Source organism: Brachyhypopomus gauderio, chromosome 8 (genome assembly GCF_052324685.1).
Source record: "Brachyhypopomus gauderio isolate BG-103 chromosome 8, BGAUD_0.2, whole genome shotgun sequence".
Lineage (NCBI taxonomy): Eukaryota > Metazoa > Chordata > Actinopteri > Gymnotiformes > Hypopomidae > Brachyhypopomus > Brachyhypopomus gauderio.
This window is the reverse complement of record NC_135218.1, coordinates 25,110,432-25,137,586: the sequence shown is the minus strand read 5'-3', so window position 1 is coordinate 25,137,586 and position 27,155 is coordinate 25,110,432. Positions and strand designations below refer to the sequence as shown.

General features: G+C 42.4%; 1 protein-coding gene across 3 annotated transcripts; it reads right to left on the bottom strand.

The window, feature by feature from the left end:
- Positions 1-26,171, bottom strand: LOC143522112 (membrane-spanning 4-domains subfamily A member 4A-like). 3 transcript variants are annotated; one of them, XM_077015834.1, is made up of 8 exons: positions 26,014-26,171; positions 17,762-17,942; positions 13,199-13,309; positions 13,041-13,097; positions 12,559-12,678; positions 12,259-12,369; positions 12,026-12,106; positions 1-553 (listed from the first exon to the last, which is right to left on the bottom strand). In XM_077015834.1, exons 2-8 carry the CDS (start codon positions 17,915-17,917, stop codon positions 461-463), a joined length of 729 nt encoding a protein of 242 aa, XP_076871949.1. In that variant the 5' UTR covers positions 17,918-17,942; positions 26,014-26,171; the 3' UTR covers positions 1-460. The 3 variants fall into 3 exon arrangements, with proteins under 3 accessions (XP_076871949.1, XP_076871950.1, XP_076871951.1); XM_077015835.1 differs by lacking the exon at positions 26,014-26,171 and adding an exon at positions 19,058-19,082; XM_077015836.1 differs by lacking the exon at positions 1-553 and adding an exon at positions 8,811-10,966.
- Between the last annotated feature and the right edge of the window lie 984 nt (positions 26,172-27,155).

The window sequence follows — 27,155 nt, the reverse complement described above, 5'->3', positions numbered from 1 at the left end:
TATTTTTGCTGTAGGGTTTATTAAAAAAATTAACAACAGTGTTAAAATTGTTATTTAAGCATTTAAGGCATGTGAGGCAGTGTGGTTGACAAGGTCACCAAACTGTCTAAACCTTCTTCTGTATGTAGCATCCAAGTTCTGGCATCTTAATTGTATTCAGTATACAAACTCCAACTTGTGTCCCACAAAGCAAAACATTATTAAGCAGAGTGCATTAGAAATCAAGAGAAGAGTGCCGAAGAACATTTGGTCAAACGAGTTAGATAACCAAAGCCAAAATTCTGAGCTTTATGATATTTGAATATGTGTATTAGGATATATGAATATGCATTAGAAAGAGTGACTATGCATTAGGATACATTCATATGTGTATGGATGTCCATGTATGTCTCAAGATGTAGCATTCTTGCTATACATCCATTCTGTATACATCCAATCCCATAATGTATACAGTATATTTTCAGCTAGCAGGTTGGTCTTTCATCTGATTATAAGGTGGAGGATTTTCTGCAGGTGGAGAATTCACTGTGGTGCTGCTGATGGCAAACGGTCCCTGTAAAATAAAGAGTATTTGTAAACATCTTTCTCTGCACTGAGATTAAAGTCTAGGTAAAGGAAAACAAATGATGCATAGTATCAGATTATGGTAAATTATGGTAATGGTGAACCTCTAGTCAGGTAGGTAATAAGTTATAAGGCTGATTCTGGTCAAATTAACAATAACAAATTGAGCAAGCCACAATATAAAAATTGATTGTCAAATACTTAAATCTAGGATGTTAATATAATCAGCCGCTTTATCTGTCAGTGTCATGAAATCCTTCGAGCTTCTCTGGTACGCCCGGACACTGCACTCGGACACTGCACTCAGACACTGTCTGCCTCGCTGCCCTGCAGTCGCACTCTGGAGAATCCCGCAATCCACACTTGTGGAGGAAGTCGGCACAGCTCCCATGCCCTGTGCGGATTCTGTTAAGAGTAGACCAACTTCTTCTGGGAATATTAAAGCCTGGTGTTATTCTGGTGATGCAGGGCAAACAACTGGTGATTGGGTCTGAAACCTCTCTCCATATTCTTTCCCAGGCTTTCACGATTTCAAAATTGTTTTCATATAGACTTTTTCCAGTGTTTAGTGGAGGATGTCTTGATTTAAGCCTATTATTTGATAGAAGGTAATGGAGGTCCGGACAGGCTGGCAACATTGGATCTTTAGTCAGTTTCAGGTATTCCGTGATGACATTACAATATCTGCGGAGGTCGTGAATATGACGCAGGTAGCCGGTATGTTGGTGTAGATCTTATGGCGCATTTCCACTAGGGCCTACTTGGCGCGGTACGGTTCGATTCGCGACGGTTTGTGAGTGTTTCCATTAGTACCACTTCCCTGTGAGCCGGCCCCTTCGGGTACTTTTTTCGTACCGACTCGCTCGAGGTTCTAACCGTTCCGAAGCGGTACAGTTCTGTGACGTGGAGGAACAGCATGACACTGATTGGCCAGGGAGTGTCGTCACAGGTTGCGTCAGGAGAGCGACTCCTCCGCTATGCTATGGACTCCTCAGCCATTTTTAAAACCCAAGGAGCGAAGTCTGTTCCCTGGTCAAACGCCGAGGTACAAACCTTTCTGTTAATAATCAGCGATCAAAAAATCCAGGGCAAACTGGACGGGGCCACTAGAAATGTAAAGGTTTTTAGCGAGGTTTCCGCGCTAATGGCCACTCATGGCTACCAGTGGTCCATTCAGCAGTGCCGGTCGGTCCAAGCTAAAAAAGCTTAACGCGATTACTGGGCGGTGAAGGACCATAACGGACGCAGCGGAGCAAACCGCAAAGACTGGAAATGGTTCCAGCAAATGGATGTCATATACGGTCACCGGCCAGCCAGTAACGGAAGAGAAAACGTGCTGGACAATGTCGGTGCTGGAGGCCACGGAGAATGGTGAGTGTATTGTGATTTCACAGTTTTACTACTAGGCTTGTAAAAGATGTAATATGAACGTAATATGAATGCATCTGTTGTAAACGCAGGAATTTAGAGCTGTGTTTGTAGTTAATGTTACCACCACAGTCACTACTGTACAATAGCTAGCTCTTAGCCTTGCTAGTTGCTAGTTAGCTGTAGCCATAAACACAGCATGAGCAGCGATGACGTGCTACACATTTTGTGCAGTTACGCTATATTGTTGTTGCTTTCACGGGAATGCTTGTGTTTAATATTTGTTATTTTTTACGTTCAAGATTCCCCTTCCACTGACGAGGCGAGCGGAGTTGGCGGAAAATGTTTCCTTCAACCGGGCTTTCCTCGGGGTGCTTGGCGAACTTGTGAACACCATGCGAGACAGACGCCAGTAAAAGCACACAAAATGTTGCTTGTAGTACTATAAATATTTATTTCATATAAAGCTATACGTATATATTTGCTTTTTGCACTTTTTTTTAACTATAACTATTATTTACATATGTTGTACTTTAAATATCTATATTTCATAATAAAGTTTGATTTCATTTGATTGTATGACTGATGCTTTTTATGCAGGGTGTGTTCAGCCTGTTTGAGTAATACCAAATTATTATCAATAATTAGAGCAACCACATACAATAATGAAGATAAAGATCAATAAGATACAATAATGCTATGTGTTAAGGGGCATCGACCGGTGTTGTGGTCGCATACAAATGATGTCACGACACTACAACCCGCGCGCCAACAGCGACTCCACCCACATTGGGGTGGTTCACCATTGTGCGACCGTACCGTTCCGTTGCGAATCGACCCGTATCGAACCATACCGCGCCAAGCAGGCCCTAGTGGAAATGCGCCATTAGTGTGCCAGAGACTATGCGTGGGGCAGAGTTTAGTTGGGCATCTATCAGGTGGGTATGGGCAGTGTAGGTGCCGTGCTGAACCAGCAGGTGGCAGTACCACTGGCAACACGTTGAACAAGCTTGCTTTGATGGAAGAAAGGATGTGTCTAAAGTATGTAGTATCCAGGGGCCTCATGTACGAACGGTGTGTACGCACAAAAACATTCACGCAAACGGTCAGATGTACGAAATGTGATTTGAATGTGAGAAAGTGCATACACCCACGCCACTTTCACTTCAGGCGTACGCATGTTTCTAATGTGTTTTCGTCAATTAGCGACACTTAGAGGTGATGCATTAAAATTACAACACACACATTGTAGTAAGCCCTTATTGGGTAAAATTTAAAAAGGGCATAGTTATTTGCATTGTAGACTTAACTAAGTTTTCTGTTAAGACATTCTCAGTGTTTTTGTGTTTAACTGTATTTACATAATCTACATCAAGATTTGTTCATACCAAGTTCTCTTTGCTGTGCATGCAATCTCTGTCTGTCTGATTAATAACTGATATAGTCTTCCCCAGGCTCAAACACATTTATTCTTCTCCCCCTTCTACCCATTCACACACATTACACGCCCGTAGCCAGCATTCTGATGGGGGGGATCTTTTTCCCCCAAAAGTGGACTTAATGCTCTCTACTCCAATGCCCCTTAAATACACGAGCACGCTTCAAACCTTTTCATTTACACATATTTTATTCATTATAAGCAAGGTTGCCAACTTTTCAAAATCACTAGGACTGAGATTTGATTTGGGGGCGGTGGGTGGGTGGCGTGGTGTGTGTGTCAAACGTTGGCGGGGGTGTTATGTCTTATATGTTTCGTCTATGCTGCGCCTAATGCCCGGTTCACACTACACGATTTTAGGCTGGTTTTTCAGTCGCCGACTGTTTTTTGTAGATCGCCGACAGAAACTGTGGTCGGGGGCAAATCGGCGATCACTCGTCGCTCGCTCATTTCGTGTAGTGTGAACTGCTGAAAGACGCTGGCCGAGCCGTCGCCGACTGGTCGCCGACTCATCGCGGACGACCGGCAGATATCTAGCATGTTTAATATCTAGCAGTCGGCGACTGAACCTGACGACTGAAAAGTCGTGTAGTGCGAACCTGGCTTAAAGCGATCGATCGCCTGTGGTTGGCGCCAGAGCAAAATAGTAACTCATTGAATCATAGATGTAGATCGGAGATAAATAAACTAATTTTTTTTCAGCGTGAGAAATCGGATGTATGGGGTGTGAGCACGTGAAAACGGTCAAATGCGTGTCTTACGCTCATTGCGTGAGAGTTGGCAACACTGTTATAAGTTTGTTGTGAGTCTGTTGTTGCTGTCCTTATTTGTTCGTCTGTATATTCACCGGAGATTAACAATTCATTCATTGAATAGCCTACCTATCTTGAGGGGCATGTGTGTACGGAGGGAGGGTGCGGGGGAGGGGGGGATCGAACGAACCCTTCGATCCCCCCTGGCTACGGGCCTGCATTAGATGCTGAGTCTTCCCTGTAAATATACTGATCTTTGTTGATGCTGTTTGTGTTTTAGAATAGTAAATAATGGTTGTAGATGGTTGTAAATAATATTTGGTCTGTGTTGATAACATTCAAAAGTGGTTGTTGCCAAAACCTCCAAAGAATTCACAGTTAAATCCTTCATATACCAAACCATTAATTACCCTTAGTTGAGAACTAAATGTTGTGGTTCTGGTATAATTAGAATATTCAAGGATTCAAGGAGACTTTATTATTATTCACACATATGAGACGGATTCTAAATTTAATTAGACTGATTAACAAATTAGATCTATTTTTAAGGATTAGTAGGTGAAACTTCCTACAGTGCTGTTCAGCCACATGGCAGAAGCATACTCAGCAGCAGAGTGGACAAGACCGAGCACTGATATGCGCAGTGTTTTGGCGCTGAAATCCCATGTGGTACCAGCAAGCTTGTGGATTATATTGTTGCATGAACTTACTTTGATATCGAATTGAATTTAAAATTATTTTGTTGACCTTTAAAGTGTTAAATGGTCTTGCTCCACAATATCCGAGTGAACTCATTGCATACTATAACCCATCTTGCCTTTTGCACTCCCAAAATGTAGGATTTCTTAGTTCCAAAAATTTGTAAGACTACAGCCGGAGGCAGAGCTTTCTCCTTTAAAGGCCCTCAGTTATGGAACAGCCTTCCAGCACCGATCCAAAATTCTGACACAGTTACAATCTTGTGTAGGTGTGGGGCTCGGGGGCCCCCAGACATTTAGACTTCTAGTAATCTGAGATGTTGATGCTGTCATCCAGCTGTCATGGCATCACTCTTGTTGTGACAATGACCTGGCTGGAAAGCAATGTCTCGGTGAGCCCTCATGACTGTGGTCCCCTCTGAACCCGTCCCTATAGTTATGCTGCTATAGATTAGCCTGCCGGAGCCACATGCTAATCACTGGCACATGGCACACATTACTCACATTACTCAATTTTATATCTTTTTTGCATGTTTCTACAATTCCATACAAGCACCTAAGAGATGGTCTGGCTTGCCAGTGGATATGCTGATGCCAGGGTTGAATGTGTGATTTAGAGGTGTCTTCAAATAAGGATTGTCATAGTCTAATCTGATTCGTCAGATTTTCCCTTTAGTCGACTAATAGTTGAATCAGGGTTTTGTTTCCTAGAGTGCCTTAAAACGGCATCCCGTTCTCATTCCGGACTTTTTTCAAAGGAAAAACCTAAAACACTCAGATAAATGAATAAACATGGTAGGTTGGCTTTATTCAGCTTTTATTTATTTATTTACTTTATTTATTTTTTAATGAAACGTTAGAGAACATTAGCAAAAAAAGTCACCGTCAGTGCGCAGTGCACATATCGAACTTTGTCAGATAGTGTGACGCTGGCGTGCCGGAGGAAGCAAGAGACACGACGAGCGTCTTGGAATGAACAATGAACGTTTAATAGACACAAACACGTACAGTCCAGCACAAGTGGAGCAAGCACGCAGACGCGATGCTTGCACAGGCATGAACTATAGACAAAGACGAGCACTAGACACCGCGCGAACGCACAATAAATAGGTGAGTTACACAGACCCACGTGACCTCGAGACAAGGCACAGGTGTAACAAACGAACACGCTCACAAACAACACACACCCACGGAAGTACATACATGGACATCACGACACGCAGACGACGTAACGGCACGCCCACAGGGAAGGGTCCGGAGCTGTTCCGTAACAGATAGGCACTGTGCAAAATGTCAAAAATATTTTAAATAAAATATGCCTGCCTGAAAATTAGGGGTGGGACTTTAACGCATTAATTTTAATTAAGTAATTACAGGGAAAATAACGAACAAAAAAAATTACCGCATTTTAACGCATGAGACACTTATGCACCGTGGAATGATTCTCAGTGCACGAGTTACAGGCATACAGATTATATGGATGCACAATAAGATGAGCATGATGGAGATGACTGAAGAGGCTATGCTGGTGGATGGGAAATTTTAATATATGAAACTTCCAGATGGAAGTACAAACAAAAATAGTGTTGTTTGCACTAGAGGTCTGCGCGGGACTGCTTTTTTAATCCCGCTCCCGCTTGTTTTAGACCCGCTCCCGCCAAAAAATTGCTTGTTTTCATCCCGCTCCCGCCCACACCTGCTTGTTTTAATCCCACTCCCGCCCGCACCGGCCAAAAAAGCGCTTGTTTTAATCCCGCACCCGCCCGCCACATATATATTTCTGTCGCCCCCGCCCACAATCCTAATATGAATTGAATTAATTAGATTTAGTACTTGAAATTTTCTTATGTATTAATTAAAACAGCAATATAGCGATGGATCGCGCTGTCCCATTTCTTAGCACAGTCCAAACACGTGCCGTCAGGTGACGTACACCAACACTTTCTGACATCTATCACAACAAGCCGATTTCCATCTCCATTAATTACAATGGAATATGACTTCCATACATCAGACTTTCCTGTAGTTTGCTTAATTGTGGTGTATTCGCCTGTTTTAATAGAATTTTAAATAGACGGTCGACCGTCTACAGCAGGGGTCGGCAACCTATGGCACGTGACACGCTGGACCAGCATCAGCAAAAATATATATAATTTAATATAAATTATTATATTAATGGATTATACTTTCGCGAGTGACCGTAGCGCGCGACTCCGCACGCACACCTCGCACGAACGGCGGAGGCGTTTATACTTGGCGATCGATCGCGATATAATACTTAATTTGTGTCCATTTACACCTCCCCCCCTCCTCGGTCAACAATTTAAACTCGCGGCCATAGTGGCACACTCATTGACTGGACATGTTAAAGTTGGCACTCCATGTCTCAAAGGTTGCCGACCCCTGGTCTACAGTCTCTGCCATTTCTGTATCAAAATGACAAAATGACGCACACTTCATGTTCACATGATCAGTTGCTTAGCCAATATTTTGAATTGGTTTATTGCTTACTTACTGAATGATTAGTTGTTTTCGTCCTGTTCCTTTTGCATGAAAATCATTGCGTTGTTATTATTATAATTTTCTAGACTATTAATTTGCGGGATTTTTCTACATGTATATGTGGTCCCGCTCCCGCATCGCCTGGACTAATTCAACTCCCGCTCCCGCCAATAACAATAAAATTCTGTCCCGCGCCGCAAGATATTCTGTCGGGTCCCGCGGGATTACCGCGGGAGTGCAGACCTCTAGTTTGCACTTTATGCAGGAAGGAGTTCGCTTATCACAGTAGCACTTCCACCTTTTGTTACCACCTCAACGCAAAACATGTTGGGGCTAATGCGCAGGTCAGTAATGATAACTTAGCTGCTAAATGTATTCCTAGTATGAGCAAACAGTGTCGCCAGTCAACACTCGACCGCATGTCGGGGTTCAAATTAAGAAAAAATGTCAAAGTCCACGTCAGACAAATTGACCAATTCACTGGCGAGATGGATTGCTGTGGACTGTAGACCGCTCTCTGTGGTCGAAGGCTTACAAGAAGTGCTGCAAAATGTGTCAGCTGATGCAAGTTACGAACTGCCGTCCAGAAAGACAATGTTGAAGAAAATTCAGCAGCTGTATGATGAGGAAAGGGAAGTAAAACAGGTTATTGCAGACCTAGGCAAACTATGGCCCGCGGGCCACATCCGGCCCGTTATGCGTCCCTGTCCAGCCCGTGAGAGGCCAATCATAAATTTTAAAAATATCTATGTCGTGCGTGCAATACAACTGTGATGCTTTTATTTTGAAAGTGCTATGTTTTTGTTAATTCCGTGTGGATGTACATGCTTGTGTGTGAGCTGTGCAAGAAACACTGTAGGTGATCAGCGACAAGTTAAGGCAAAATTTATACTTTCGCGAGTGAACGTAGCGCGCGACTCCGCACCCCTCGCACGAACCTCCGCGAACGGCGGAACATTTACGTGACAAATTATAATTGTGAATTGTGTTCCAGGTTTGAAAAGTGCTGGAATGTTGGCTAAAGTACTTGAAAATGTTTGATATTGTAACTGTATTTCGATTCACAACAAATAGCTGACTGAACAGGGGGTATTCCAGAAAGCGGATTCAGTGAAGAAACCGGGTAAGTAAACTCAGAGTTAACAAAAACTCAGGGTTTTCCGTTCCAGAAACCGAGCTTAGAGAGAACCTGAGTCAGCTGGGAAATACTGAAATGGACCTTGAAAGTGCCGTAGAAGTGCTTTAAAGCTAGGTTTAAGCCTGGTTTATACTTGACGCGGCACGAGCAGCGCGGGGGTCCGCATGGTGAAAATGACGTAATGACAAAGCTTCTAATTAATTCAATACATTTTTTTAATCGCGTCCCACCCCTACTGAAAATATAAAAAATATTTGCCACACAGCAGCAAAGAAATTATAAGTAAAAGTTCAAGTAACAGGGTTTAAAAAGCAAACAACAACAAAACAATTTTATAGGCCTACTTGCCAAGACGCACCGCAACGAGACGACAAACAGCTGAACTGTTTTTTTTTTTCATGTGTTCAGCTCCGCTCATTTGGATTGTGCAACTGCAGGGTGTGATTTATTAATGTATAGTAAGGAATAAGCCTATTGTTAATGTGCACACATCATTTAAAAATATTTATTAACAGAAATTAGGATGATTTCATTTGACAAAAGGCTATATATAACACAATAACGAAAACAAAGACATTTCATGTAAAAACTAATGCTTAGCAGCATCCTAGGGCACCCCCATGCAGTCAGAATGGTACATTCGACTATGACGTTCATAGTCGACTAGGGGTTCTCCAATTGAATAGTTGAATCAGCGGCTATTACAGCTATTACACCCCTAGTGTGATTGCCGCAAGAGGCTCACCATCTGCACTGAAGGAACTGCGACTACTTGGCTTGGGAACTAGAACCATAACTATAACTATAGGACTGCATTTGGACTTCAAACATGGACTTCTGCTAGCAGGCCGCCCAGTGGAGGATGGGTTCCCTTTTAAGTCTTGGTCCTCCCGAGGTTTCTTCCTAATCCCCACCATCTTAGGGAGTTTTCCTTGCCACTGTCGGCTCTGGAAAAGCTGCTTTGTGACGTGTTGTAAAAAGCGCTATATAAATAAATTTGACTTAACAACTTAACTATTTGCTTCCTTGTTATTCAAGTGAAAGCAAGATACCTTGCATTTGGTATGAGTCTCCAATCTCGGAAGTACTGTCTCAGTGTATGAAGGTCGGATGTTATGACATTCTCCCTCTTGGAAACTTGAGTGTTGGTATGCAATAGTCCAATCATCTACATAGCCGAACTTGCAGGAGGTTGTTTCTGGCAGATCCGATATGTAGACTAAACACAAGTGGGGCCAGGACAGATCCCTGAGGAAGTCCATTGTTCAGCTTCTTAACACCACTCAGAGAGCTTCCCATTATGACTTGGAAAGTTCTGTTTGTGAGCATGTTGTTGATTAGCATTACTATATGTCGATTTGGTGTAACATGTGCAAGTTTGTAGATTAAGCCCTGCCTTCAAACTGTGTCATAAGCTGCTGACCGGTCTATGAATGAAGCAAGTGTCTGTGTTTTTCTCAAAACCAGTTTCTATGTAGGTGGTTAATGCAAGCACTAAATCGCTGCAACTGCCATTTGGGTGGAAGCCAGCTTGCTCTATGGGCATATTATTAAGGAGTTCTGGGGCAATTCTGTTGTAAATAAGCTGTTCAAAAAATTTGAGGATCACACTTAGGAGGGCTTTGGGTCTGTATCTTTTCGATTGGTCCGCAGGTTTACCAGGTTTTAGTAGTGCTATTATTTTTGCACGCTTCATTTTATCAGGTACCTGACCTGTTGTCAGTATGTCTGAATGGAATCATGCTAGCCAGTTGATTGTATACATTCCGCTATGGATCAGGAATTCCAGGTGGATTCCGTCAAAACCTGGTTTCTGGCTTTCAATTATTTAACTGCTCTGAGTATCTCCCAGGTGAAGAACCAGGCAACTGGTGAAAATTCAGGTTTGGGAGGTTCTATGCGAGATTTGAGGTCTTTGAAATCTTTCTTAACCTTCCTTGTATGTTCCTTATGGTTTGGGGCCCTGGCTCTGTTGACAATGTGGGAAGCTATTCTATTAGGAGTTTTTTTCCGTTTTGTTTGCCCCACCAAGTTTCCGAAGGAGCGACCAGGCCTTTCGACTTCATGTTTTGAAGTCAAGTGGCTCCACCATTTCCCTCCATTTTTAACGCAAGCAGTGTCGAGGCTTGTTACAAGGTCAAGTCAAGTCAAGTCAAGTTTATTTATAAAGCACATTTAAAAGACATCAAGTGTCAACCAAAGTGCTGTACAAAGGATAAAAAGTTAAAATAATAAAATAATAAAATTAAATAAGAATAATAAATCACAAAACATAATAAAACCAGCAAAACAGACCGAAACACAGACTCTAAATGGATCCAAATGCCTGGGTAAATAAAGGTCATCAGCAATTTCTTTGTCAAGCCTTTGCAGAAATTCTTTGTACAGTTTTTCTGCACCAACAAATCGATTGTAGTTTGTACCCTTTGGTGGAATCCATCCGAGGCAGCGGTCTAGGTCACTCAAGAAGGCTAGCCAGTCCACATTTTGGAAATTCCATCAAGGTCTAGGAAAGGATGATATAACAGGTATCCTAATGCCAACCTCAATAACTGCTGGTCTAAGTTGACTATGTGGGAAGTCAGAGAAGATTCTTAGACTGCATGGCAAAGGTATGTTGTCTCTTGGAAACAAAGCAAAGATCCGGGTTGTAGTCTCTTTTCCATGTGGCAAATCTGAATGAACCCCTATCTTTTGCATCCAAGATCAGGTGGAAGTTAAATTTAAATGGTCAAATGAAGGTAATTAAAAAACCAGGATATTTCCTCACTTTAAAAAAACCCGGGACTGGACGTGAAATACGGACCAGTCCCAGGAAATACGGACGTTTAGTCACCCTACTTTAAGAGAGCTGGACTGTTTGCCATACCTAGCCATGGCACGTTTAACAGCTTCGGCTCTTTTGGGGGGGTCTTTACACGTCTTGTCGTGTTTTGTCTCGAAATGCCTCTTAATGCAACGTTGTCATAGCACAGTGTACACACAGCATGATCTTTGACATTTACATTTATGGAATTTGGCAGACGCCCTTATTCAGAGCGACTTACATTTTTATCTCATTTTTATACAAGTGAGCAATTGAGGGTTAGGGCCTTGCTCAGGGGCACCTCGGTCATGGCCTCAGGTTTGGGAATTGAACCTGCGACCCTCTGGTCACAAGACCAGTTCCCTAACCACCAGGCTACGACTGCCCACATACACCATTTATATTGTAAGATATACACCAAACCAGTTTTCCATCCAGGGTCGAAATGCCCTCGCTTTATTTTTTTAACCGGAGGCTCTGTCATCTCTTGTAACGCTATCAGGTAGGTTAACTGATTTTGATTAGGCTAAATTTAAACATGGGTCTGTGGCGGGAGCTGAGTACAGAGCGTTGAGGAGCGATTTTGATTGGAGGATCGTGCTCTCTGTTTGAGATTTTTATTATTATTATTTTTTGCTGATGCTGCTCCAACGTGACGCGTGCCAGTGATAATGCCTCGGCGTGCCAGCAGTGGCACGCATGCCATAGGTTGCCGACCCCTGCTGTAGGATGTAGCACACGGCTGCAGGATTTTCTTACCTGTTGACTTTGAGCAGTAGGGAAGGGATTTACCAATGGATGATGTTCCTCTGGGTTTGGGACCACTGTGAAAATATTCCTCTGAGGCACAGAAAAATACAGAGAGCGTCACTGTTGTATAGTTTATATAGCAGAGTCACTATACAGCCCAAGGTGAATGTTTATAGATACAAAATGCAATGTGCCATTATAATGCAATAGCTATTATAAACTATTATCTATGTAATACCCACAGGGGGTTTGGATCTGCTGGTGGCTTTGCAGGCAAAGGCTGAGATCGAAATGGAGATGGTGAACTGAAGCACTTGGAACAGCAGCAGCACACCACATATCTCCCTGGTCACCTGAAAAATGTTCACCAGTGCATTACACCTTAATTGATCTGGTAATACTTTCTATTACAGCAAGTCGGAGCAGAAAGGAACTGCTCACTATTACCTTATGGAATATCTTACAATATAAATGGTGATATACATTTGAATATTGTGATATATAAAATATGCAGATTTGTCAGGTGTGCAACTGTAACCTACAGTTGGGTCGTCATTGTAGTAATGATTACATGAACTGAGGAAAAAATCCATGGAAAATAGGATGATGGATATTCCGGCACATATGGTGCTTAACACATTAAACACCAAAGAGACTTTCACCTAAAACCATAAAAGCAAAATCATTACTGTGTAAAGCAAGTTGTTTTACAGGGCCCAACAGACAATCATCAACAACTTTAGATACTTTTACAGGGGGATAAATGTAATTCAAAATATGACTTAAAAAGTGCATTAAAGGTATATTTTGGATGATATTTTACATATTTTGTTCATAGAGCTTATCAAACTTATTACTATTTTTAGGTCTTGTGCCAAGTAATGTTATTGGGATGGCATATTACTGGTAAAACAGATAATTACTAATTATTGGCTTTCAAATCTTTCAAGTAAAAAAAACTTTAAATATTTTAATTCCTGCAAAGAGTGAAATACTCAAAGTAACCAGTGTAAATTGTTCATACCACACAGCGACGAAGTTTGTTGCTCGCTTCAACAGTGAGTGAGCCAGCAATGATGTACTGGGAGGGAACAAAAAAAGATTGAGAATGAGATTGCAGTCGGAAAGTGTTTATTTAATAATATTTATTTGTGCTGTATTGAAAATGTGGACAATACTTACACACAAAGAGCCCCAAAAAGTGACACCAAAGTAGGAAATGATGGTATGACCGAAGACTAATAGCACAATACCAAACAAGATGGTCATTAAACCAATCATAATTTGGACTGTCTGTGGAGAAAAGCATTTTGATGTTTTATAAAAATGTTAGAATACGGTGCCTACACTGCAGCTAATGTTGTGAACTTGCTATTTGAAGTATTTGAGTTCAAATTAATTATCATACAAATCTACAAACCACACAATTTGTAGATTTCGAATAATGTATTTTGAATGTGTCCATGTCTCATCATTTGAATTTTTAAATGTCAAATCATACATAAAACATTCACATAAAACAGCTTGAATTAGTATTAATTACAATGTTGGTAAGAAATTTTCACACGTGAATTCTATATATAATTTCCACAGATTTTTATGTTTGTTTCTACATTTTAATCCTTGCATTCATTTTCATATTTCCTAGCATTCACTCATTCACACAGGGATAACCTGCAAGAACAGTGGATATCTTAGTATACCATTTACAAAATGTCACAGTAGGCCGGCCCAGATCTTCTGTGGAGACGCCCACACCCCAACACTCCTGTTTGTCGCCTGTTTAGTAGTTTAGTAATCTCTGCATTTAATCAGTCGCTACCCTTTTTAAGATCTGCGGATGACTGTCCAGTGCTGCGCAATCCTCTCGCGTGGTGTTGATTCCCGGAGCGTAATTCCACGAGGGAGTACGGGTGAGAGAGAGAGAGAGATTGAGAGACTCTGCTATATTACTAAAGCTGTTGTCTTTTATTTTTGCCCAGTAGGCGTTCTTTGCCTTCCTCAGTTTTCCTAAGAGCTGCTATTCTAAAGTCTTTATTTTCACAATGGTCCTAACCCCTTTGCAGCTCTAACTCTGCCTATACGAATACATTATAAACACCTATTAAATTTATTTTTCTTTAATAAAATGTTCAAACAAGTTCTACCTAGCATGTGTTTGCTATGTGTGAAAATTTGAGCACAAGCAGTAAAATTGGGTATCACACGCAAATCGGGTGGTGTCAAATTTCCATTAACAAAACTTCCTTGTCCGTGTCACCTGATTGTCTCTAGGGCCCCCCATACTGTTTTAAAAAGTTTTATTTTTTAATGATTTTTTTTTTCAATCGTGCTATCCGCTCTTATTTTGAAATCGCGCACCGTGATCTCAAGACGAGGCTGGGGACTGCCTCCACAGCAACAGTAAACAGATAGCAGCAGCAACACGTTTACCGACCGGAGCAATAATGACATGCCCGAAATGAAGCCATTCACGGATTCAGAGATAATGAATAGCTATTAATTTTAATTTATGCCCAAATGCAAATTATATTTTTATTTTAGGTAATATTTTGTTTTAAATAAAAAGGAAATGTTATAAATGTTATACGTTATATTGTTATGATACGTTATTGTGACGTGCAGGGTGAGCGAAAATAAATGGAAGCGATCACGCCAAGTCTCAGGGAAATAGGATGGTTTAATATGTAAAGTGCGCAAACCAAAACCCGTGAACTGATCCGAATTAAGGATATAATAACCAGCGGTCAACTGGTACAAAGACAAGACATATATAGACTAACAAACGACTCTCAGGTGAGACGGATCGCGGGCTCCGCCCACCTGAGGAACGAACACAACACCACACCCACAGGACAAGCTGCTGCTGTAGACGGGGGCGACCAGTAGGGGGCCGCCGTACCGTGACAGATCCCCCCTCCAAGCCGCACTCCCCTCCGCCGGCTGTGCGGCCTACAGCAGCAGCACACAAAACAAAGGGGCAGGCAGGCAGGGACAAGGGACACACCCCCTGTAGTCCCAGAGCTGAAACACAAAACACAAACCCAGGTTAGCTCGCCTACCTGGGCGGGACCCTGGACCGACTGGGCCGTCAACAAGACAAAACCACGCCCCGGTCGGTCAGAGGGCCCTCACGCCCTAACCGGCATTAAGCCGCATAGCCCCACAGGTGCGAGGACGACGGGCCACGGCTTCTTGTCCGTCCGGGGTGTATGCGTGTGCAGGTTACCTCCCTGGGGCGTGGCTACGTTACCTCCAGGACCCCGTGGAAGGGTCTCCGTCTTGTGCAGGAGCTCTTAAGACCGGAGCCCCATGGTCCCCAAACATCCGGGGGCCCCAACTCTCTAGGGAGGGGCTCTTTAAGACCGGGCTCCGGTCACCCCACAACACAAGGGGGCTCCTGCCAGGTGGAGACCTCCACAAGGCCCAGGAACGCCACGATCCACCGCCAGGGAGAAACACCTGCACATAAAACACAAATGCACACACACACACCAACACAAAAACACATACGCGCACTACCCTGATCCCCCCTACAATGGGAGAGGGGTCTCCGTCTCAGCAGGGGACTTCCACCTGCTCAGGAGAACCCCCCACGTTCCTGGTCAGGGCCTCCCTCAGGAGCGACGCCCTCCATACCACACTCTGTGGCATGGGACCATCACTGGTCCACCCCCAACACACACTCAAGGGGGAGGAGCATGTGTGGAATTACATACAACATATCACAGGCACGCGAGAACAACACACACGCAAAGACTGGACAAACAAAAAACAGTGTACAAACAATGAACGAACGGGACTCTTACATGCGCGCTCGGTAGTATTGTGACGTGCCGCTCAGGTTCGCAGTCGCTCCCCCACACAAAACACAAGACGACAGGGGAGCGAGGCGACAGTGACGAGCGGCACCCGCGTCACACACGAAACACTAAACATATAACACCACGAGCACGCACACTGGTCCACACGCCCATTCACACGTACACTTCACCCACACAAAACATGAAGAGTATACAGGGAAGACGCCCTGGTCCTCGCCGTGCAACACACAAAACAAACGCACGGCGAAACTCTTCCGACACACAAACAACGGACATGAAGAGCTGTCTCAGGGCAGACTGCCCTGGTCCTCGCCGTGCTACACACACACACAACACAAAAGCACGGCGGAGCTCTTCAAACAAAACACCACGCAGACAAACACTTACCACGAGACATGACCACGAACGAAGGAGAAAGAAAAAGAGACTCTGCGGCTTCCGAAGGGTGGCTGGTTATTCTGTGACGTGCAGGGTGAGCGAAAATAAATGGAAGCGATCATGCCAAGTCTCAGGGAAATAGGATGGTTTAATATGTAAAGTGCGCAAACCAAAACCCGTGAACTGATCCGAATTAAGGATATAATAACCAGCGGTCAACTGGTACAAAGACAAGACATATATAGACTAACAAACGACCCTCAGGTGAGACGGATCGCGGGCTCCGCCCACCTGAGGATCGAACACAACACCACACCCACAGGACAAGCTGCTGCTGTAGACGGGGGCGACCAGTAGGGGGCCGCCGTACCGTGACAGTTATCATACACGGTCACAATAAATGGCCCCTTGAGTCATTGAAAAAAAAATTGTGGCCCCTCATCATTTCTATTTGAATACATTTACATTTATGGCATTTGGCAGACGCCCTTATCCAGAGTGACTTACATTTTAATCTCATTTTTTATACAAGTGAGCAATTTAGGGTTAGGTGCCTTGCTCAGGGGCACCTCAGTCATGGCCTCAGATCTGGGGATCGAACCCACGACCCTCTGGTCACAAGACCAGTTCCCTAACCACCAGACCATGACAGCATGAGTACCCCTGCTCTAGGGGCATTCGTTCTCATTCTCCCTTCAAGCAGAGTTCCATTTAGAGCAGTGGGAAACTCATGCCATTTCACTACACTTTAGCAGTTTATCCCCCACTTTAATAATTACAAACATTAGTAGATATTTTTGTGATGATGACTATAAACATTTTGAGCCTCACTCAAAATGTATTTTCTGATAAACTGGTTTTAAGAAAAACACAGTTTTTGCACATAAGGTAGATGACCTAAGTCTTAAGCGGACAAAAACATTTTTCTCCCCACTGACTTGAGTAGAACTGAACTATCAGGGTTCACCATAGACATTATCTTTGCAAGCACCTGACCCCAATTTTTAAATTTTAAATACTTTTCTAAAACAAATTGTCATGGTACAGCCCCTGAACCTACCTCCGACCACAAAATTGAGACTAGAAAATTGATGTTCTGTTTCCCACAGAAACTTGGATTTGATCTAGTGAATATTTAACTCTTAACAAAGCCACCATTTGGGATACAGTTATGTACATATTCCAAGATTGTCAGGCAGACAATCTTGGTCCCAGTTCTTTTGAATATTAATATAACTAATCCGGCTATAAATAAAAATATATTCTCACTAACTAATGTTTACAGACCGCCAGGACCCTTGTGACATCTTGTCAGTGTATTTACACGTGTGTGTTGTTGGCTTTCTTTGTCAATCTTTGTATGTTTCCATACTGTGTTGATGAATAACAGCGAAACTACAAAGACGCTCTTGATTTGGCATCGTGCTTCAGGCCTCGCGCATTACAGAAATCACATCAATCAGTTAAAAAGTGACATCACAATGGGGGTGCCCCCCCACCCGCACCCCTCCCAATAATCAACAATCATTAACACTGTACTTACTCCTAATGCCTTTGGCTCTGCTTTCAGAAATTTCTGAAGTGGACCAAAACCAGCAACACGTCCTGTTTCAGCTGTTGCCGTTGGTTGGGACATAACATGAGTCACAATGGTGAAGCCATTCCCCGTGTTATGCATTGGTATAGAAGTGCTGGCCATTTTTAATGCAGGTTACGCTGTTCACCTATGAAAGACCACACACCACCACATTGTCAGAGGGCCACAAGTGTCAAGCATAGGAGAAAGAAAATGTTGCAGTGTCATGTATGCAGCTCACATGTAAAAAGCTGCACTGTGATGAAATATATACAAATATAAATCAGTTTTGCAAATATTTAAATTTCACATTTCACATTCTTGTTCTTTCAGCTAAAAAGATGAATGTGTCATTCTTAACATCAACACTACTTCAAATCTGCACCCATCATAGTTTAGAGCACGAGTGGCCAACCCACAGCTCTCTCTTAGCCTGGTTTCTGCGTCTCTTAGCGCGCACTCACACTAGGGCCATTCAAACCGAGCTGTGCCCAGGTACGATTGGGGAGAGGTCTGAGTCCCCAGCCGGCCCGCACTCTCACCTGCACAAATGATCTGTGCCGTGACCCAGTTACCTCATCAGCTCTGAGGGCGACAGACTGCTACATCTTCATGGTGCACGGTTTGTTTACAAGCCTAGCGAGCCGCTAACACTTTTAAAACCGCCGTAATGGAAAACCTGAGACTAGCAGTATTTAGTATCCGTGCTATTGTGATTGTGCTTTGAGTCTAGTTGGTGAGACGTGGTCTTCTGTCAAGTTTTGGATTAAACCACATACGAGGTGCAGCAAAGGCACCGCAGACGACTGAGGGAGCTTCAAAACTACTGACACTGTCTGTTCTCTTCTTCCTAAAGGTGAGCGCAGGTCAGTGGCGTTGTAACAAGTGTCGATAACGGAGTTTATCCACTTTTTACCTAGAAAACAACAGTTGCGTATATAACAGCTCGTAGTGTGTGCCCACCTCCTCCAATCTTGCCAAAGTCCTGAAGCATATCACGCCTGGGCGCGGTTCGGAACACTCACATTAGCCCGTGCTTTAGGGGCCTTCTGGATCCTTATGTTTATATCGAAGTTTGTGTTTATGTTTTTTTTAATGTGCTGTTTGCTTAGCTTAGTATTTTCATCAAACACGCATGTGCGCGAGATGAAAACACCGCCAAGCTTAGTTGAACTGAGTTTGTGTATGTGTGCGTCCAGGTTCAGGAAGTAACAGTTCTCACCACGATTTTGCACAATTTTGTGTCAATTCCACTTATTTTACCTGGCTTGCGCCAATTAGAAAATCCAACGAGCTTGAGTAAAATCCTGGGAAGGAGTTTTATTTTCTGATCCTGGAATGTCCACCTGGTGTGCGAGAGTGCACACAATGAATATTGTTGAAAATTACTTTATTATGTTTGTGTGTGACATTTACAATAAATCTGGCTGAATAGAGGTCTGTGTGTGTGTGTGTGTGTGTGTGTAAGAGAGAGAGGGGAAGGTATGGGTGATGTTCAAGTGTGCCCATGTGTATGATGTGCCTCTTTGCTGTAACTTAAAAAGTGGCTCTTGGTCTCTGACGGGTTGGCCACACCTGGTTTAGAGCATACTGTAGTAGCTACTACTCGCAACTAGAGCGAAACCCCAACGGACAAGGTAGGGGAGACCGGGTATGGTTGTAACATGGGGAGAGTTGTAACACCATCAGTTCCACCGATCACAGATAAGTTAGGAGTCATATGATCATTTCAGTATTTACCCAATTCCTCCCTGATCACACATGGGGAATATCAAGGCTGTATACAGGCACATGCTGGACGCAGGTTGGAGCGACTCCATCGGAAAACAGGTCTGACAATTCATAAGGACCTATATTTTAACCACCTGCTTCTCTATAAAAACAGTCTTCAAACAGCTAAGTCCAAATACTACTCCCAATTAATCAGCACTTCTGATGGTAATACTAGGGCTTTATTTTCCCTTGTTAACTCCACTCTCCAACCACCGGATTCTTTACCTACACATTTTTATTCTGTTGATCACTGTAATTTATTAATGTCATTTTTTAATACAAAAATCAATCAAATACACCTTCAGTTGCAGGCTGTGACTTCCTACACCTTCCCTGCCCTGGTTTCAGTTCCTCCAATTCCTCCATTTACACATTTTCAGCTTCCTACTATTTCTGATATTACCAAGCTTATTCATAAATCAAAACTATCCACTTCTCAGCTAGATCCATTCCCAACACCCCTGGTTAAAACATGTTTACCCTCCATTGTGCCTCTTATAACGGATATTATTCATTCTTCTCTCACCTCTGGGTGTGTTCCTTCGTCTTTAAAAACTGCTGCAGTCACCCCTATTTTAAAAAGACCCGGTTTAGATCCAAACAACCTAAATAACCTTCGTCCTATCTCCAACCTACCATTTCTTTCCAAAATCCTGGAGAAGACAGTAGCGGCACAAGTTAATTCTCACCTTTCCGACAATCACCTCTATGAACAGTTTCAATCTGGTTTCCGTCCCTATCATAGCACTGAAACAGCTTTAGTTAAAATAACAAATGATCTACTGACTGCAGCAGATTCAGGTTTACTGTCCATACTCATTCTTCTTGATCTGACTGCTGCATTCGACACCATCTCCCATCCTATCCTCCTCCAGAGATTGTCTGATATTGGTTTTTGCAATAAACCCCTGGACTGGTTCACCTCTTACCTCTCTGACCGCACTCAGTTCATTCAGTTAAAAACTTTTGCATCCCAGCCATCCCCCCTCACTTCTGGTGTCCCACAGGGGTCGGTTCTTGGTCCTATTCTTTTTATTATTTATCTTCTTCCCCTAGGTCACATTTTTCGTAAGTACAACATCCATTTTCATTGCTATGCAGACGACACCCAGCTCTACCTCTCTAGCAAACCTAATTCCATCCTTCCACCTTTATCCCTATGTGATTGCCTCCAGGAAGTTAAGTTATGGTTCTCCTCAAATTTTCTCAAACTCAACAGTGATAAAACAGAGGTTCTCCTCATTGGTTCCAAATCTGTCCTCTCCAAAGCTAACAGTTTATCCATTTCTATTGATAACACCTTGGTCTCCTCTTCTCAGCAGGTTAAGAGTTTGGGTGTTGTCCTCGATAGCACTCTGTCTTTTCAATCCCACATAAATACCATCACTCGTTCTGCTTATTTCTATCTTCGTCACATAAATCGTCTTCATTCTTCCCTCACCTCTGCCGATACTGCCATCCTGGTTCACTCCCTGGTCACATCTCGTCTTGACTACTGTAATTCTCTTTTATTTGGTCTTCCCCTCAAGTACCTCCAGAAGTTACAACTGGTTCAGAATGCTGCAGCTCGCATAATCACTAAAACTCCATCCACTCACCACATCACCCCTGTTCTTCGACACCTCCACTGGCTCCCTGTTAAATTCCGCATCAACTACAAACTTCTACTGCTCACCTTTAAAGCTATACATCAACTTGCCCCTTCGTATCTCACCGAGCTCCTCCACATACATAGATCTAGCCGGACACTTAGATCCTCCTTATCCATATCACTTACAGTTCCCTCAGCCCGCTTAATCACCATGGGTGCTAGAGCTTTCAGTTGCTCTGCTCCTCGTCTCTGGAACTCTCTCCCACCTGATATCCGCAATATTACTTCACTGGACACTTTTAAATCACAACTAAAAACTCATCTGTTTAGGTCTGCTTACAGCTCCTAGTTTGTGTTTTATCTTGTATTTTTTGTTTTATATCACTGAATGTTTTATGTTTTAATTGCTGCTATATGTACGGTGTCCTTGAGAGCCCTGAAAGGCGCCTATAAATAAAATGCATTATTATTATTATTATTATTATTACATGCAGATTCAATCACGAGAAACCTGATTTTGAGGTGAGAAAGTAAATTTCTGAATCAAGACTATATTTTGTTTAGTACTTATACTATTGCCAATAAAACCATATGAATTATATTACATTAAACTGTAGTTTTCAGGTAAATTGTGATGCATTTTTCTCCTGTGAATTTCAAATCACCTTGCTAATACAGCTAGTTAAACACTGGCTGACAGGGGTGGGGATGGTTGTAACAGCTTTAAAACGTGTTACAGCCACACACACAGGTTATTATTTGACCTACATGTTCTTTACACAACACAACAGAAGAAAACAAACGCGGAATAAACTCAGTGTAAGTGACCAAACAACAGAAAAAAGAAAATCAAGAAACAAAAGAAACGCGGAATAAAAATCAACGCGAGGTAAGTTTACAAAGGGAAACAAAAACCGCCGGGGGAAGAACCGGCTTGCCAATCTAAACGGCAAAAATAATACCTTCCCTAAACGATCAGAGAGTAAAACTAGAGAAAAAATACAGCGGGGAGAAAACTTGAGAAAGACCCAAATGGGCGCAGAAGTGAACACACTTGAACAATAGAGAAAGAAGAGAGAGACGACAAAAACCATGGGACTGCTCGAGAGAAAACAAACAACTCAGCAAAGAGACGTTGCAGCGACCCTCCCTAAGATGGGAGCAAGGCAGCTGAACGTCATCTTCGTTGATTGCGTCTACGTGACGTAGACCGCGAGCGCCCTCTGGTGGTCACGGGCGGGGCAGTGCTGGGGCCTGCCCTAACAGCATGGTGTGGCCTCTGTTTTTGCTTCTTTTGTCTATTTGTTACAACTTACCCCAGCATGTGTTACAACCAGTTTTGGGAACGTTACTTTAAAAAAGTAATTAGTTATAGTTACTCACTACTTGTTCAAAAAAGTAACTGAGTTAGTAACTGAATTACTCTATAATAAAAGTAACTCATTACCAGGGAAATTAACTATTTGCATTACAGTTAAAAATGGTTATATGCCAATGAATAAGGATTTTTTGAAAAAGCAGTTTTCACAGTCAGTTGAAATGAGTAGATCAGCGGATCGGAGTTAAAGTAATCAGGGTCGCTCAACTCTGAGTAGGTTGACCCAGACAGAAGCGCGTTCACGCGTAACTATGAAAGGCATTCTTAATGGATCGCAGATAAATAGGATTTATCATGGACTTAAACGCGAAAATCAGCCGAACATCGTATTTCACACCACTGTAGCTTGAAGTATTAATGACTGCGTATGCAAAATATTTAGATATTATTAAACGTAAATGTAATACTGCGGTAGCTGCTAGAGAAAGGCAGTCAGCATGTCAAAAAATTGCCAACAGAGTTAATGCGTGAGTGAAAATGATATTTTTATATTTAGCAGAAGGGTGCGATTATATTATTATTTTCTCCACCTTTATAATACTGTATTGAGTTTTTAAATATTTTTTTATTGAACACTTACTAATTCCAGGTCTAATCTGAGTGGTGTGAAAAACACATGGCATCAGATATAAGAATATTGTACAAAGTGGTATGGCTGTACATAACTATATCTTATTCTTAAAATATAAAATATATTTATTTACAGGAAAATGAAATAATGAAACATAACAGTGAATTTGACTGTAATGTATATTAAAAGGTTACAGGGTGGATGGTGGGGTGGGTGGTGGTGCATGATTTAATGTGGAAAGCAGTGATTGCAGATGGAGTCTCTGACAACTCCACCATCTCTGTTGTCACCCACATGCATGTAAGGTTCCTCGTCTGTGGGCATGTCAGAGATGGTAGGCTGTCGCTCTTCCTGGATGGTTGCAATGTTGTGTAATACCACATATGCCATTATTATGTGGCACGCCCTATCAGGGATTACTCTGAGCCCCTTCAGGCACTGGAACCTGGCCTCGAGGATTCCTAGGGTCATTTAAATTCTTGCCCTGGTTTTGTTGTGGGCCTGATTGTAGCGGGACTGTGGTCCAAGTGCAGGAATCTGAATAGGGAGTCATAAGGTAGGCCTATAGGACAGGCAGGGATACCCTCTGTCTCCATGAAGGAGGCCGTCATGTCCTATATCACACTAGGGTTTGCAATGATTTAACTATTACACTGCAAGTGAACAACTAGCAAAACTACCACAGGCCTACTCTGTTCAGATTTGTTGTACAGTGTGGAATCATACACGGATCCTGGCCATCTGGCTTCAACATTTGTGACGAGGTGGGAAGCATCACATATGATCTTGATGGGAAGAACGGTCAGTTACAATAGCTACGTTATTTTTGTTACCATTAAAGATAAGTATTCATTAAGGATTATAAAGGTTAGTACCTGTACATTAATGCTATGGATGAATTTTCATGTTCTAATGGTGCTGGAATAGGTAGCATATGTAGGTTCCATCAATACAGCCAATCACTCTAGGAAATCCTTAAAATGTAAATGGAATGAAATTCATTATATATTGCCTCTCCTTTGCTTAATTTATTTATTGTCCGTGTGAATTAAAGACAAACCAATGATGCTGTGGAATTCCTCTTTGATGTCCATAACTGGCTTAAGCCCAGGAAACACCACAAAACCGGCACTAGTCAATTTAATGCCGGACATAGTTTTCGGACAGACCGACATACAGTAGCTTTGCTGACAGATTCCGCATCTCCTACACTAAACTTCCACTAGCAAAAAACGAAGAATTTAGGGCTGATCGGCGATGTGTAATATTTGAAATGTTATTATAATAATAAAGTTATTGGTGTAAGTAATGGATTGTGCTGAAAACGATAACGTTCATTAAAAAAATAATCCGAAAATGATAGTAGGCCTATGTCTATTCGGGGTTTTATAAGGCGTTCCCGACGAAGAACTCAGCGAATAAACTGAGTTTCAATATCCACATGATCTTCGAGGAAAGGACACGTCATGATGACGTGTTTGTAACTCTGGGTCAGGTCCAAGTTAACCTGCCAGCGAGCAGGTTAGCTTCAGAGCATAAGTTGCTATAGTAACTGACTCCGGTTCTCTCTAAGCTCGGTTTCTGGAACGGAAAACCTTGAGTTTCCGTGAACTCTGAGTTAACTTACCCGGGTTTTCTCGCTTAACCCGCTTCTTGGAACACCCCCCTGGTCTGTTCACAACAGATGTAAACTTAACAATAAAACTTCTATTCTTAATTAAATAAATCAAATACCCAGTCTGGTAGACATTCAGGAACTTCAAGTATTTTCTTAAATAATGTTTATATCGCCACTTTGAAAATGCTATTTTTTCTTTGGCTTGCTCCTGACTCGCCATTTCTGCCTCTTCTCCGTTTGTGTGCTTCGGCGCGCGTGTAAAAACACTGGCTCTGATTGGCTACCATAACGCTGCCTTAGCCAATCGCTTACTGACTTGTTAAGTTAAACTGTGACTCTAGCCTGGGCAGCGGTCCGCTCTCATTACTGTTAGTATATCAATATATAGTAACGCACCGCTTTTAATGACCAGTAATGTCAACGGCATTGTAACGACAGTAAAAGTAATTAATTATATTATCCCGTTACTGACAAAATGATGCCGTTATTTTTAACGGCGTTATTCGCAACACTGGTTACAACCTACCCCGGTAGTGGGGTAGGTTGTAACAAGGGAACACCTTGTATTTGACATCAACTCACGACGGCTGTGATATTTCAATTGAAGTTTGAATTGGTGCCATTTGTAGTAAACAAATGGGTGTACTTTGTATAAAAGTTTGAGAAGTCTAGCTCAAAAATTCAGTGAGTTACAGGTGCTGAAGCAAAAAGTGTTACAACCATACCCAGTCTCCCCTATCTAGCCCTTTTAGGGACTCTGGGGGGAGGCACTGTTTGGTGCACTTTGGGGAGAAACAGAAAGTAAAAGTTAAATTACTGACACTCCATTCCACACAGCTCCATTCCTTGTTATACAAACTAAAATATACAGTAAACCTTCTATCCATTTCTGTTGTCACCACGAAAATATTTTCTGTTTTGTCCCCCGCTCCCCATGTCCTGTTTTTCCAATTCCCGTGCAGCTGTCCACTTCCGTGAGTCTTCCAACCACACATATTACACGGATAAGGCGACATAATGTTCTAGTTCTGTTAGTCTACCACTTAATGTGAAACAGCAAAACATTTTAGGCCGTCAAACGATGGACACAACGTACGGGACATGCCTGTTAACAGCCGTAGACCTTTAATGAGACGGTGTCCCTGTCACTCATTTATGGGGGTGGAGGGTTGTATTGTTATACGATTAAAATTACAGTAAGAACTATACCAAGAAAGTAAAAAAATCAATTCATAACATTAATTTTCATTGCATTTACTGCCAGAAATTTAAGACCAATCAAACATACCAGTGAAATTATTTTGTTCTTCTTCTCGGACTGCAGTTTGGTATCGGTAGATCTTTCTCCAAATAGTTTAGTTTCTCGCTGTGTTAATCTATAGCTCACAATCCAGACTTCCGAAGAAACTTGTAGAACATGTTTGGCAGAACTGACACAGATCTTCTTCAGGTAAAGGGGCGTTCTTTGTCTCATATTACAAAATCTCAACTGGTGAGTGGATTGTTGGCTGCATCATTTTCCGTAGTTGCTGTAATTGCTGGTTTTTTATATTTGGTTGCCCACATGACAAAACTAAACATGTTTATACCTGTTCATATTAACCACCACTTTCCTGCTGACTTTGCTTCCTCATGCCATGTTTCTTAGAACCAACGCAGGACTCACACACACACACACACACACACACACACACACACACACACACACACACACACACACACACACACACACACACACACACGTCAGAGAATCCCTTTGTCTGCAAAATAAAGAGCCTCCATACAGGCTGTGTGCTGTTGTGTAAGGAGAAATCCTTCTAGTCCCACTGTCTTGCGACCCAATTTTGTAACGCACAGCAGCCAATGTCACTCACACAACAAGGCAAAACATCTCACACTTTTTGGAAAAAGCAAACACTACAACAAAAACTCTTGCAACTCTTGCCAAAACCATGTTATTGCACCCAAAATCTACACACATATCAGACAGTTAGCCTTTCCCATATGACAACTACACACTAATGTGACAAATGGAAATCACTACCACCTCTGGTTGGCGACCATCTCCATGCCAAAAAGAACTCAACAGCAATGGAGAGTTTGGTGGAGGTGAATCACAACAAATCGTGGCTGTTCAGTGAACCAGTTTGTACTTGAGCAACTCGGTGCTAACTGTTCTGTGTGATTGCTGCTGCCATGCTGCCAGGAACTCTAACAATGGTACAGTTAGATATTGGTATATCATGGTACCTATGATATTCATTACAGTATTGTACAACAGTATAAAATAGCCATCATCTCAATGCTGTGTGGCACAGGACAATGAAATACAGTATCAGTGAATGGATAGCAGAGCTTGCTTGCATGAATGAATTGCGCAGTTGTTTCACACTGTCACTGGCCCAGTCCGGGTAGACTCACTGGATGGAT